The sequence below is a fragment of the Falco peregrinus genome, chromosome 4 (genome assembly GCF_023634155.1).
Source record: "Falco peregrinus isolate bFalPer1 chromosome 4, bFalPer1.pri, whole genome shotgun sequence".
Classification (NCBI taxonomy): domain Eukaryota; kingdom Metazoa; phylum Chordata; class Aves; order Falconiformes; family Falconidae; genus Falco; species Falco peregrinus.
This window is the reverse complement of record NC_073724.1, coordinates 20,918,005-20,931,810: the sequence shown is the minus strand read 5'-3', so window position 1 is coordinate 20,931,810 and position 13,806 is coordinate 20,918,005. Positions and strand designations below refer to the sequence as shown.

Here is a 13,806-nt window from a genome sequence, read left to right as displayed (position 1 = left end):
TATTTTAATACATGAATAAAAGCAAATTATGTTTTAATATGTATTTTTTGAAATGTTTGAGGTATTAAATTTTGTGTTGTTTTCATTGTGCTGTTCAGAAGACCCAGTTAATCAGCCATGATGAGAGAAGATACACTGGAGTTTTTTTAGCTGAGAAACATGAAAAAGAGAATGAGTTTTTAAAGTTACTTCACTGAAGTTGTTCTTTTATATACGTGTATAGATGTAAGCAACAATACCATGTTTCCATTTTTCAAGTATTTGCTTGAACATCGCTGTATGTTGCAGCACGATTTATCTGGATGACAGTAAGAATTACTAACATGATGTTCCAAGAGAAAGATTTCCCTTCTCTCTCTATGCACTTCTATAGAACACTGCAAACCTCAAATGTGCTCCAAACATCTTACTGTTTGTTCACTCCAAAGTGAGCATTTTGTAATTTCTAGACTATAAAATTATTCCTGATTACTGATAGTCCACCTAGAGTTCATCTCTAAATTAGAAGATGAATTTTCAGTTGTGACGTGTTAGCTGAAGAAACAAAGAAACCAGACTGATGGAGAAAGGCAGGGTCAAACAGGCACTTACAGTAGTAAATATGGAAGGAACACGTACATGAAATTCTAGTTACCACAGTTACATTGGTATCAAAATTTTTGTATGTGGTGTGGAGGAATGAAAATTTGTGACTAATGTGTTAGAGTATTTCAACGTCCTTTCTTTCCCTCCCAGGAACAGCAGCCCTGTCATCCCAGATTCCGCACTTGGCCTGCTCTGTGTACCATATAACACTGAAAGACTTGCCGGCAATGGTCAGGCTTTGGTGGAACAGCTGTGAGAAACGTGTCTTCAATGTTGTAGATAAATTTACAAGCAAGTATGTCAGCAGTGTGCTTTCTTCACAGGAAATATCTTCTGTTCAGACTAGCACACAGTTATTTAATGGCATGACGGTTAGTAGGACTTTTTGTCCTTTTTTTAATTTACTTTAGTTTTTTGCAAACATTTTAAGAAGCATTGCTTCTCGGAACCAGACTGTATTACAGTGGTTTATATGATTGCATTTTTGTTGTTCTAAATGACTGATGAAAACATAATTTAACTTGGGCATTGATACATTAAGTTGATATTTATTAATTCTCTGTTTAAAAAAAAAAAAAAAGAAATGAATGGGGTTTATGATGTTCGGGAAATTGAGGAGGTAAGTGGAAGATACTGCTGTCAATATACTTCTTTTTGGTGTATTAAAAAATGTAATCAGTCAGTAGATTGAAAAATGGCTGGTAATTTCTTTTTGTTTTGCCATGATAGGAGTGGAAGTTTGAGAAAAGTGTTTTCCTGGTCTAAGACAGTTATATCTGTGTAGTGAAGTATATATGGTGTGTGTATATATATAAAAAAAAAATATATATATATAAAAAGACTAGAGGTGGTGCATCCCTCTCTAGAGTTCTAATACGTGCATTTTTTTTTTTCACAGGTAAAAGCTCGGTCTGCAGCACGGGAAGTCATTGCTACATATTCAGTTGATGATATCTTTATCGAACTAATAATACAGCTTCCATCAAATTACCCACTGGGATCCATAACGGTTGAGAGTGGAAAGAGGGTTGGTGTGGCTGTGCAGCAGTGGCGCAACTGGATGCTACAGTTAAGCACATATCTTACACATCAGGTGAGTTTAGAGAAAGCCTCTAGTTTTGAAAACAAAGGCCTGATAATAGAAAAATATTTCTAGTAATGCGATATTATTTAGATCTGTATAATGGATCTCATCAAAGGACTTCATAGAATTGTTCACTCTTAACATCTGCTTTTCTTCAGATGCTGAAATAGAGTAAACTTATGGGCCTAAGTCCTATTAAATCTATAGCCAAAGTTGAAAATGTAGGTAGATCTCTGAAGATATGGGCCAGTGTCTGCCCTGTGTAGCAATGCCGTCTCAACTATAATTTGAAAACAAACAAAAAAAACCCCAAATCCCAAACCCCAATACATTAAATTCTCTAAAAGATTGGTGGTTGCTGAAGTTGCATCATCTGTGGATTTTAAAATCCCCTTTTGAGTGCTCCTAAACGCATTATTTTCATTGTAATGAATATTTGCATTTCTACAGATCAGGGTATCATCTGTATTTCATGTGTTGGTTTTATAAATTATTTGCTGCATATATTGCTTATAAATTCAGATTATAAAGCCTTCAGGCTTTGTTTCCTTGATATGCTTATGAATAGCAATAAGAATATTCTGAAGGAATTCTGCAGTATTAACAGCTCTTTTCCCTCTGTTAGAATGGAAGTATTATGGAAGGCTTATCTTTGTGGAAAAACAATGTGGATAAACGTTTTGAGGGCGTTGAAGATTGTATGATCTGTTTTTCAGTCATTCATGGTTCCAACTATTCTCTTCCCAAAAAAGCTTGCAGAACATGCAAGAAAAAGTTTCATTCAGCTTGCTTGGTAAGTACCTAGACTAAATCTTTTTAAATAGGCAAAATATCCATTTGTAGTTTGAACCAGGAACTTCTATTGTAGTACCATCAATTCTCCATTACATCTTTGGAGCATCTGGGATTAACTGGGCTTGTATTATATTTGTGTGGATTTTGCACTGATCCGGAAGGGCATGTAATGAGAGAGGGGTTGCCACACTTCACAGATAATAACCATCCATCTTGTGTTCAGTAAGATGTAAGCCATTACATCTGCATAGGGTGTAGCAACAGCATCTTGTTATTATCAGCTCAGGTATGGGAAGAGGAAAGGTTAAATTAAATTTATGCAACATGCTCTTTAGTAAACCATGCTGATCCAGATAATTAACATGTAACTATATCCAAGTCATCGTGGGCATTGGTTGTATGGTTACAGAGTATACTGGAACAGATTGGCATCCGTATAGCTATCCAGTGGAGGAATTACTGCTGCTTTAAAAATAGCTTTTTATCCTAAAATGAGACTGGATGAAAATTCCTTTGTGTCAGGTTTTAGAATAAAACTTTAGCATTGTGTGTATATATGTGTGTAATATGTGTATATACATATGCAAATACATCTGGGTGTATATACACACACGCATACATACACACATGGAAAGGTTTTTTTTTTACTGTTTCTTGGGGTTTTTAAAAGTATAGTTATTGATAGTGCTATTCATTGGCAAATAATGATTATTTGTGATAAACCAGCGTTTGTGATACGCAGCTTGCGTTTGTATACTGAACAGTTGTATTTCTCTTTCAGTACAAATGGTTCACATCCAGCAACAAATCCACCTGTCCACTCTGTCGAGAGACATTTTTCTGAAATAAAATGGTCTTTCTTCTTTCTGTGAACTCAGTAATAAATGAAGAGGAGGCAATAAACTGTTGTGTTGAACGAAGCTAACTACTTGGAAATAATGTCAGTTACTTTAAATCCTTGACTAGTGGGATATGACACACATTTACCTCTGGACTATTTTTTGTAAGTTTGAAGATTCTTCTTTGATATCAAGAAATATGAGTAATTTATTTTAATTTGTATATTTTTAAGATATTGAAGTATATTAAAAAATCAGAAATAACGTAGAGTTATGTCTGAAAAATGGTGTTTAAGCCACAGCATAGTTGATAAAAGCCTCTTATTTTAGGTATATTCTAACATGGTGTTATGCACTTAACGCAGACCATGCCTCTTAATATAACAGGTGATATATATATATACTTAATATAACATAAGTGGTATAAAGACTTGATTTTTTTAGTATAATATATTCTGAATAGTTCCTTTGGGGGGGGGGGGGGGAAGAATGTTGCTGTTAGACATTAAGGCATGGAACTCAGGTGATAACTTTCTGTTAAAGCATAAAAGCATAAAATTTAAACATAGCATGCTCTAAATTAACATGTTCATGACCTGAGCTTTCACCTTTGAGTCTTGTTTTCCCCAAAACCCTCAGCCATCCACCACCCTAAATGAAAACTTGGAAGCCCAAACAGAGGGAGTACAATCGTTCCTGCATGACAAAACACTACCTATTTATTGTTGATTGGCTTTTAAAGACAAGGCATACACATTGATCAATTCTTCTTTTCATTATTTCAGTTTAAAATGTCTTCATGAGCTGGCAAATTAACTATCACTGAATGTATACTGTACTTCCACTGTCCCATAATAATGACTCTAAGTGAACATGACAGATGTATCAGAACTTAGTAGTCTCCTTCATGCTTTTTTTTTTTTTAACAGCAGTAGCATACTAATATATTCTAACTTGGATGGTATTTGTGGTGGATTTCTTTGAGGGGGGAATAAATTAATTTTGTCAATCTCTGTAGTCTCTGGATTGCTGTGTTTTCCTCTGTGATAAACTTTCAGAAATCGGTAGTATAAATTTTCACGTGCTGAGTTTACAGCATACTTAGCTGGCTGTACCTCAACAGCTATTTTTTTAGATTCTGTATGTTTTGTCACACTTGGTCTCTTTGGAGGTGACCACTCTAGAAATTATTTTAGCTATTGATACCTGCTAAAAATAGACTTAACACTGGCCTTCCAGAGGAGAAATTTCTTGATATCTTTTAAGAGAGAAGGGAAAGGATTTAAAACTGGTATTGAAAAGGTCTAACTCAAAATACAGATTGAGCAAGCTGTATTGTTTCATAGTTAACGATACTAAAAGTCCAGAATTTGTCTGTTGTTATCACTTTACAAAAAAGTCATTTAGAATAACCAAAGTCAGTAACTGATTTGAAGGCCAGTTGTGGTTAAAACAGGTGTTGCTTGAGAAGAACCATCTTAAAATCTCCTTGCAAGACCCTACCTTGGATATTGTCTATGCAGCCTTGTGGAAAGCTTTTGTCTTTGTTCTAGCAGAACCAAGAAGTGCAGGTGCTTGCAGAGCAGCAGTGTGTCTTTTGCCAGTGGTACTTGCTGACAGAGCAGTGCCAAGGGGTTTGGGGGAGCAGAAGTTTTGCTTTCTTCTTAGTAGGTTTGACACTATGTAGGTCTGTATCTGCCACGCAGCTTATTTTCATGTGCGCTGAATGCAGGAATACCCTTCACAAAACTCTCCTGAAACCATCGTGTTCTTTGGCCTTCTAGAAGGGAGTACGTGTGCCCTGGCAAATGCTAAGTATATGTGCAGACCTCTGTGTAAACACAAATTTCAAAACCTAAAAAAAAACCCAAACCCAAACAAAAAAGAAGTTACCTGGCCTGTTAGTAGTTCCCAGTCTTCACCGGGATGATGGGAGCATAACAGGAATAACTTCTTGCAGAACTCACCCATGTTCTTACTTGGATTCCATTTTGACAAGTGCTTCCACTGAAGCTGCAGCAGGGTTAGGAGAACTGACTCGTGATTTATTAAAGTGAACACATACGCAGTTGTTGTTGGATGGTCCAGTGCAATCATCTTCTGTTGCAAGCATGGTACGTTTTATTATGCTTTTTGTTCTCATCTTCTGATTTTCATTTTTCTGTCCTTTATAATTTAAAACTATGTACGCTCTTGAGCATTGTGAACTACAGTGCCAGATGACTTTTTAAAATCTTTGATTACCTCTTTTAAAACTAAATTCTTCAGTTCCAACTAAAAAAAGCTAGACAGATTAAAGCTTCCTCATGTTACACCTGTAGTTTGATTCTATTATATGTTTTGACTATATCTTAAAATCTTCTTTTGATGTTACAGCTTTTGCTCAGCAACCGAACTCTGTTAGCCAAAGTGGTTACCAACATAGAACTAGAGGAGTCTAAGGATGACAGCATTTTGGTTCATTCAAACAGCCCTACGGCTATGATTAATAGCCTCAAAACCCATTATTCCACATTACAGCAAAATTACAAAGCATAAACCCTCTTCTCCTTAACAGTTTTGTAAAGGGGGCGGGGGGGGTGGGGGTGGGGGGAGAAAGGTGTGGCTTAGCTAAGGGTCTGCCATCAAGTCAAAAAGGTTTTATAAGTAGGAAGCAGTCAAACTGAAATGTGACTTCTCAGAGTTGACTAGTTGGTAAGCCACAAGAACAAAACTTTGCTTGAATTATTCAATGGAAAACATGGGAAACATGTTATTTTGCGGATAGCCACCAAGCTGCCTCTCAGTTTCTCAACTTTGACATTCCTTAGGCAAGCTATTCAGAAGGTAAGAATCAACAGTAGTCTAACCTCGCTTTGGTTCAAGGACTAGAATTTCTGTGACTACATCTTCTCTCTAAACCCTCCCAACAGTGCATTTGTGCTCACATTCCTGTTTAGCTAAATAAAACCAGACAGACAGAAAAGCTACTGAAGGGGGATGCATTAGCTGTGGCTGAATTGAATTGCAGTGTTGCTCTTCAGTGGTCTTCTAAGCTGGGGGAATGACAACTTTTAGGATGCAAAACAATCACCGCTGCACACTTTCTGCAATCCAGTCCTTTTTCTATTTTCTTCAGGATGGTATAAGGAACAACTTTAATGCCAGACCAGTTTAAGTTGACTTTTGACCTGTATGAGTCAAAAGTAACTTCTCACATTTCTTTGCAGCAAAATACCTCAAACGGTCTGGCTAGGTTTGCAGTCATGTGTTTCTGCTAACAGCACCTATACTGTCCAAAAACTCCTTTTTTCAATCTCCTAGGTAAGTTTTTTGGGTGATCAGCTTAAAATATAGAAGAACTTGAAACATTTGTGCAAGCTGGGGTTAAGTACAAACATAAATTTAGTACTGAAGTCTTAAATGGAGTAGTCTTTTCAGTGCCTCAGCATCCTACAAAAAAACCCCAAATCCCACCACCTTGTGACCTTGGACCCATAAAAAGAGCATTAACATTACCTGACACAAATCCTTCAAGGTCAGTTTCTTTAAAAGCACCAGTGGTGTTGCATACTAGTGTCTCTACCTTTGTGCTGCATGTGAGCAAGACATCTTCCTCATGGGACTGTGCTTACTACACTGGGACAACGCTGTATTAGAACCTTCTGTAGGCACCTGAGAGGGAAGAGGCTGCACAGGCTGCTCGTCATCTGGGTCTGGTGGTCCAGAAATAGCTTCGTATTTGAATAGTGATTCTGAGGGAGGACCTTTATTCCACTTCACTTACATTGTCACTGTTTTCAGCTACCCAGTAACTAGCCTTTTTAGTAAGCATCTCACATGCTTCCCCCCATCCCCTAATACCATTTCATGGATGAGAACTCTTCATCTAATCTACAGTACGCCATAGTAGTACCCTCCTTGTAAAATGGCATAAAAGGGAGCACAATCACCACACTATTGCCCAGAAGACTTCAGGAGATGTGATACCTTGCATTTCTCCCAGCTCTTGAGATACACTTACTGGATCTTTCTGTTCAGAAGTACATCGTTTACTTACCAAAGAAGGAAACTCAGTAATGATGCCTTAGACCTGTAAGTCTCCCATACCGCATCAAAATGATTAACACTGATTCCAAGTGTTCATTTAACCCCAACATAGATATAGACTAGGTCTTAAAACAGGAATAATTATACCAAGTATGTTATTTTAATAAGCCACAATGACAAATATACAAATATCTATTTATAGAGGTAAGTCTTTAGGGCTTTTAAGTGCAAATGCAACAAGGTAGGGTATTTCACAATTCCCCCACAACTGTCCTGTAGATAGCCAGGGGACAACTGTACTTCTGACAGCAGAGAACAGCTGGTTAACATCCAGGATAAAATAAAAATAATAATTAAAAAAAGAGTACGGTCTCTTCATCAGTCTCACTGCAGTAATTGGGAAGTGAGTATACACCCTAAGACAGTGAAAGTCTTGGCTTAAAAATTGATTTGATAATTTCAGTACCCTGTGTTCAGCTTTCTGCATGCCTAGTATTGGCAAGGTTAAGAGCAGTTATCAAGGCTTCTTAAATTTGAGGACAGTAAGCATCTCTTGTCCTGCTTGCCTGGAAAGTACTCGTGTGCCTTCTAAGCCATATTTCTTCATTGTTTCCAGAATTTCGTCTGTAATTGAAAGTGCAGTGTTACAACTGAGTTTATACAGAAGTCAGCTGTAAAAGGCAGTGCTAAAATATCTACCAAACATAAGCAGTAAAACAAAGATTAGAAACTCTGTCCTTTCACTCTTTCAGACAGTAATTTTTATGCAAAGTAGTCTTCCACCAAGAACAAATAAAGTTTACAATTTACTAATTGAAGTTCTCTATTTTGGTATTATTAACAGCAGTGAACAATTAATAGCAGTGATGAAGCTAACCTGTAGGAGAAACTGAAATTTGTAGCACTTTCTCTCAGAAGCTGCCTATCAATCAGGTGTGAAAGAATAGTCAGTCTTCTTGAAACTACTTGATAGTGTATAGCCACTAAGCATTGGATCAGAAGAAGCAAGTCCAAATCTTTTCTCTACAGATGTCAAAATGAAAGACATTGCATTTCCAACCAAAGGCTTTTGCCTTTCAAGTTTATACCACCATTCCCTTTCATATGAAGTGACTGTCCTGGCTTCATTACTTAGTTCAGAAGATCTAGTCACCTTTCAGACTTGGAACTGAGCTGCCGGGGTCAGGACATACATATAACCATTTTCCAGACTAGCTTAGGAAATTCTTAGTTTGGGTAATTTGCTTTTATTTTTGGTCTAGCTCACCATACGCTGGATGCACAAGGCATGCATTCAGAAAAGGGATTCCAAGAGGCATCAGGTTATGTAAAAGTCCCTTTGTCAATTAGACACCCACACAGACTTGAAAGATGAGAAGCACAAGAGTCCACAGAGATGCCATGGTTTGTATGAAGCACACAAAACCACTCTAGCCATCTCTGGCATTTTTAAATAATGACCTAGAACACTGATATGAATTCCAATGCATTTGGTCAATCTTCAGTTAGTTGCTATCACCATGTTAGATTCAACTGATGTTACACACTACTTTTTGTTGTTTACTGAAGTCTGAAAACCTAGAGAACATTGTTATGATCAACATTTTTATTAATACAGTGTGAAGTCTGTTTGGCATATTTAAGGGTCCAAGGAAAATGATCACCTGGATTATTTTCTTTTATTGTGACCAAGTAGAATAATCCTCCTGGTGAAAGTAGGTCTGGTACTAATGGAAAAACTCGATCCATTACTTCTCTGCCCTTTCTGCCACCAGCCCAAGATGCCTCTATTCCATGGCTTTCCACCTAGGAAGAATGAAAGCAAAGGCTGCATTAACACAGAACGATAGAAACGTCAGTCGCACTTACGATTATGAGAAACATTACCATGGTCTCCAGCTTTAGGTGTCTGTCATTAGAAATCTGACAACTTTGAGTCAGTAAATTAGTTTATGCAGCAAAATTACTTCAAGACTACTTTCTACACAATGAACATACTACTTTTGTTTCACGTTCTATTCTTCAACTGAATTCAAAGAGCTACATTTTATCACGTGCTTTGTATGTATTTTCTTAAAATGTTTTATGAGCTTGTTTGCCAAGTGGAAGGTGACCAGAAAACCCTTTTAAGTGTTCATGCGCATAGGAGTCTGCAGAAGCAGACAATACTTATTTTGTAAGGATCAAATGCATTTTCCATTGCAAGTCTTCTAAAAATACACCATACACCAAACAGAATTCTTATACAGTTTATGCTTGATGGAGAAACTAGGTATTGAGCAGCAGCAGCAGCAGCTAACAATCCTTATTCCCATGTAGTCTTTATAAGCAACACTAGTAAATCATGGTCACTAAAACAGTGCTGTTACAAGTGCTATTACAAAAATGCTGGTCCTACAACATCCTTTACTATTTAAAAAAACACCCTGCAGTTTTCATAGCAGAGCTTCTTTGATTTGTCACCTCTCGTCTGACAGTAGAAATACCATTTATATTGTGTATTTCAAATTTTTCCTACCTCTTCAGAAGGTGTTACAACATACGGTGGATTAAATAGCAGTAGATCAACCTTCCCATTTAATCTTGGAGACAGTCCTCTGACCTATAGATGAAGTTGATGATTCTTTTGTTTGTTGGTTGGTGTTTTTTCTTTTTTTATTGGAAACACAAAGAATGCAAACATTTTGTAAAAATACAGTTATGTAGTGCTAGATGTTCTGAACGTCTCAGCGCAACTCAGGAACACTAAACTTTATTTTCTATGTGCAAGAGAAACATCAAGAAGAAGTACCCTTGCAGAGCAGAACAATTTCAATAGCCTTAAGACTACGTTACGTATGGGATGTGGAAGAGCAAGAGACACATATGCAGACAGGTAGTACTTTGAATTCTGAACTAAGCTAGAATAAATTGGATATAAAAGAATTTTGAATTTATCATCAGTTAACAATTGCTACCCAAAATGACCAGTCTGTGATAACTGCAGTTCAGTTCTCAAGTATGAGCAGTTGTTCATCCATTTTAGAACACATTTATTGTTGCCTATCTTCACAATCTTTTATAAACATATGTTTGGGGTATTTTAAACAAATACCTTAATAAAAGATGAGAAACTTAGCTTTTTCCTGTGCCAAATTCTGTAAGATACAAAAAGTAATATACACAGTTCCTAATCAAATCAGAATGAGCTGAGAACCAAGAACTGTGTAGCACTAGAGGAAGGGCTATAATTTCAGGTCACTGCAGAGTTCCTCGTGCAGAATTTTCCAAACTACATCTACAAAATTTATTTTTAAAATTATCTTAATGAATTTTTAAAGCTTAAATTGGAATTGTAGAGCTTGAGTATTCTGTTTTTCCCTTCTTTCAGAAACACTTTGACATTGTTTTTTTTTTTTTCTGTGCTTATCAAGACAATGTTTGTTCTAGAGTTCACGATTAATTTTCAGTATCTAATAAGTATTAAAAAAATATTACAAAAACTCTAAGTAAGATGATATTGAAACATCTTATCTTACCAAATCAGTAATGACTGGCTGAAGGTGAACATTGTTAAGTGCAGCTGTCTCCAGTGTACAGTAAGCTGCCATTGGGTTGATATCTGTACATCTAAAAAGCAGAATATTACCAAGTTACTGGCTACTGTATCTGGGAGGTTTAATCCTGTGAACCACGTGCTAATTTAGGTACTCTGAATAAAAATATCTTTTCCAGCATCCTTTGCTTTGCGAGTAAATAGTAAAAAAACATCGTATCAGCAGCTAAACTGTGCAACACTGTACTGGAAGTTGTAACGAATGACTGAAAACTGAAGTACAGGATTTCCCTTTCAACGCTAGGTCTGCATACATATACATGCACACCCAGGTAACCAATGTTATGTCATCAGACCTCAGTAAGACTAATCAGTGGCTAAAATTTAGAATTCAACCCAGCAATCAAAAGTGTAAGCTTAGCAATTTGTCTATGAAGTGGGAAAATGGAATTCTAGTTGCACCGGTACTTAATTTTTACAGAACCTGAAGCAAATAGTTTAGGCTCTCTCTGCTTTAATTTCCCTATCTGTAGAACTGAGCTAACATTTCTTTGTGAAAAGAAGCGTTTTTAAATGTGAAGATGAGAAAGTATGTATGTGGGAACTAAGTATTCTTTACTATGGCATGCAACTGAGTGCTGTTATACTCACATATACAGCGCGCTGGAGCCAATAACGGAAGAAGCTAGAAATGTTGAAACCACACCAGATCCAGATCCTATTTCAAGGCAGATCTCAACTCTAAAGACAGAAAACTCTGGGTGACTTATTTGCCTGCTGATCACACAGCCCTTGAAGCCCACGTGGTGCCATCTGTGTCACAGGGGCTGCCAGACCAGCCGGTGCCTGCGCAGACAACTCCTGGCTGTCACAAGCTGCTTTTGGGAAACACACGTGTTTGTTTCCCCTGTGCATAACGTTACGGCTTCCATTAACTACACATTCCCAACCGTACGGCTACGTTTCCACAGCACGTATTACAGCTCCGACAGAAACGATGGAGGATCACCGCGGAGCCAGGCACGGAGGGAGCCCTCAGGAGGCCTTCGGCCAGCTCTAGACAACAGCGCCCGCAGGAGGTTTACAACCCGTCACTCCTATGAGTAAGCCCGTGGGTGACTTGTACAGCGGTTCCAGTTCTGTGGGCACATCTCCGCCCGGCCCCGGGCTGCACCCTCAGGCTTCCCACGGCTCCCCCAGGCCATCGCCCCGACAGCGAGCGGGCCGAGGGGGCGCCGGGCCCCGCGCTGCCCGCCGCCCGCCCGGGGAGGCCTCGCCCCGCTCCCGCCCGGCCCCGCAACCCCGCGGGCAGCCGGGCCCCGAGGGACAGGCAGCGGCGCCCCCGCCCCGGCGCCTCGACACCCCGGGCCCGAGGGGCGGGGCAGCCCCCTCGCTCCGCCCCGCCGTTAGCGCCGCCGCCCCGCCCCTGCCCCCGCGCCTACCGAGCCTCCCGCAGGCGGGCCGCGTCCCGCTCCAGCGCGTCCAGCAGCAGGAAGGTGTCCTCGGCCGGCTCGTACACGTCCCGGAAAGGCCCGTGCGGCCCCACGTGGTCGTACCTGGGGGTAGGGAGCGTGGGCGCCGCCATGACACCCCTTCCCGCTCGGGAGCGCGCGTGCGCCGCCACGCCCCTCCGGCGTGCTCGGGGCTCCCGCGGCCGCTCGCGCCACCGACGCCGCCAATGGGAGGGCGCCGGCGGGGCCCCGCCCCTCGCGCGCCTGGCGGGGCGGTGGGGGGCGGCCGCGAGGGAGGAGGCGGCGGGAGCTGCCGGGACCGGAGCCGCCGTCAGGTGCCATCGTACGGTTTAACTGGTGCAACGTTAAAAATCTTCGCTCCGTCGGCCTCGGTGCGTGGTGGTCCCCGCAGCGGGAGGCCTGGCCGGCCGTGAAGGTGTGAAGGGGACCTGCGGCTCTTGCTGACGGCTCTGGAGTCGGCTGTCCAGATCGATGCCTTTTCCATCGTGAGAAACGCCGCCTTGGCACAGCAAGTTGGCAGGAGGGCAGGCAAAGAGGAGCGGCGGGAGTTTCTAAGTGGAAATGCCGCAGCAAAGACTGGCTTTGGTACTTAACTGAAGCTCAGTTTTCCAGTTAATGAAAGAATACGTGTGATTCTTTGCCAGCAGCACTTGCCAGCATCCCGGGGTGCAACCCTGTGAACTCCAGAATTCAGACAAAAATGAGAGTCTGCAGAACTTGACAATGGAGGGGAAGTTTCAGGGCACAGATCAGGTCAATAGCTTGCTCTAGGCAACGACACAAAAGAGGCAACGTGTGATCAAAAGCAAGAGAGAAGTACAAGTTTGAATTCCCATGAAACGTCTTGTTTTCAGTTACTATGTGCTCTACACAAATTCTGAGAGATAAATGTCTAGGTCGATGTTGGAAAAGAGTGACACTAATAAAGAAGCAAGACTCTTAAAACATTATTTTTATAATCATAGAATCAGAATTGTTTGGATTGGAAGAGACCTTCGAAGATCATCTAGTCCACCCCCATGATAATTTCAATGAACAGTTTTGGGAAAAGAAGAAAAAAACCCCACATGATTAACCCAGTAATTTGTTGGCTTAATTACATTTAAGGGTTGAGGTGTGTCTTGTCTGCTAGCCTTCACTTTGGGCTCTGGAACTAGGGAAAGAACCGGTTTCCATTTTTCACTTGCAATTACAGGTGGCCTCTGTAAAACAGACAGTATCTTCCATTCGTACAGAAGAAGAACTAGATTTTTGAGCAGCTCATGGTTCATAAATGCAGCTAACTTGTCTTGAAGCTAGGTTTATTCTGTCCATTTCGGTGTCCACCGTAGGTCAGCTTTGCTAGGAACATAGGAAAACACAGAAAGGGAGTTCCAGCTTTGTGGGAGGGTCTCATCCTTTACCCTCCACTGCAAAGAACTGTGAGATAGATCTTGTTCCTGCAAGTTCATAGTTCATCAGTTCCAC

General features: G+C 40.2%; 2 protein-coding genes across 3 annotated transcripts in view; one reads left to right on the top strand and one right to left on the bottom strand.

The window, feature by feature from the left end:
• Positions 1 to 4,312, top strand: part of LTN1 (listerin E3 ubiquitin protein ligase 1) — a 32,575-nt gene extending 28,263 nt beyond the window's left edge. The window contains exons 27-30 of the mRNA XM_055801824.1: positions 736 to 956; positions 1,484 to 1,678; positions 2,295 to 2,462; positions 3,246 to 4,312. Of these exons, the coding sequence (XP_055657799.1) occupies positions 736 to 956; positions 1,484 to 1,678; positions 2,295 to 2,462; positions 3,246 to 3,308 (647 nt within the window). The 3' untranslated portion in view covers positions 3,309 to 4,312. The remainder of the gene's footprint in view (positions 1 to 735; positions 957 to 1,483; positions 1,679 to 2,294; positions 2,463 to 3,245) is intronic.
• Positions 4,313 to 7,473: 3,161 nt separating this feature from the next.
• On the bottom strand, positions 7,474 to 12,549 carry N6AMT1 (N-6 adenine-specific DNA methyltransferase 1). Of its 2 annotated transcripts, XM_055801826.1 has the most exons (6): positions 12,310 to 12,549; positions 11,519 to 11,608; positions 10,851 to 10,941; positions 9,851 to 9,934; positions 8,997 to 9,138; positions 7,474 to 7,956 (listed from the first exon to the last, which is right to left on the bottom strand). In XM_055801826.1, the coding sequence occupies exons 1-6, from the start codon at positions 12,450 to 12,452 to the stop codon at positions 7,850 to 7,852; spliced, it is 657 nt and encodes a 218-aa protein (XP_055657801.1). In that variant the 5' UTR covers positions 12,453 to 12,549; the 3' UTR covers positions 7,474 to 7,849. The 2 variants fall into 2 exon arrangements, with proteins under 2 accessions (XP_055657801.1, XP_055657800.1); XM_055801825.1 differs by lacking the exon at positions 9,851 to 9,934 and having other exon boundaries at positions 12,310 to 12,524.
• Positions 12,550 to 13,806: the final 1,257 nt, after the last annotated feature.

Bases quoted from the DNA above. Each gene is read 5' to 3' on its own strand.
- N6AMT1 (XM_055801826.1), bottom strand. From the start codon at position 12,452: ATGGCGGCGCCCACGCTCCCTACCCCCAGGTACGACCACGTGGGGCCG. The intron at 11,609-12,309 runs GTAGGCGCGGGG...TTCTGTCTTTAG, and splicing joins GCCCGCCTGCGGGAGGCTCG to AGTTGAGATCTGCCTTGAAA. The intron at 9,139-9,850 runs GTAGGAAAAATT...CATTCTTCCTAG, and splicing joins TTGTAACACCTTCTGAAGAG to GTGGAAAGCCATGGAATAGA.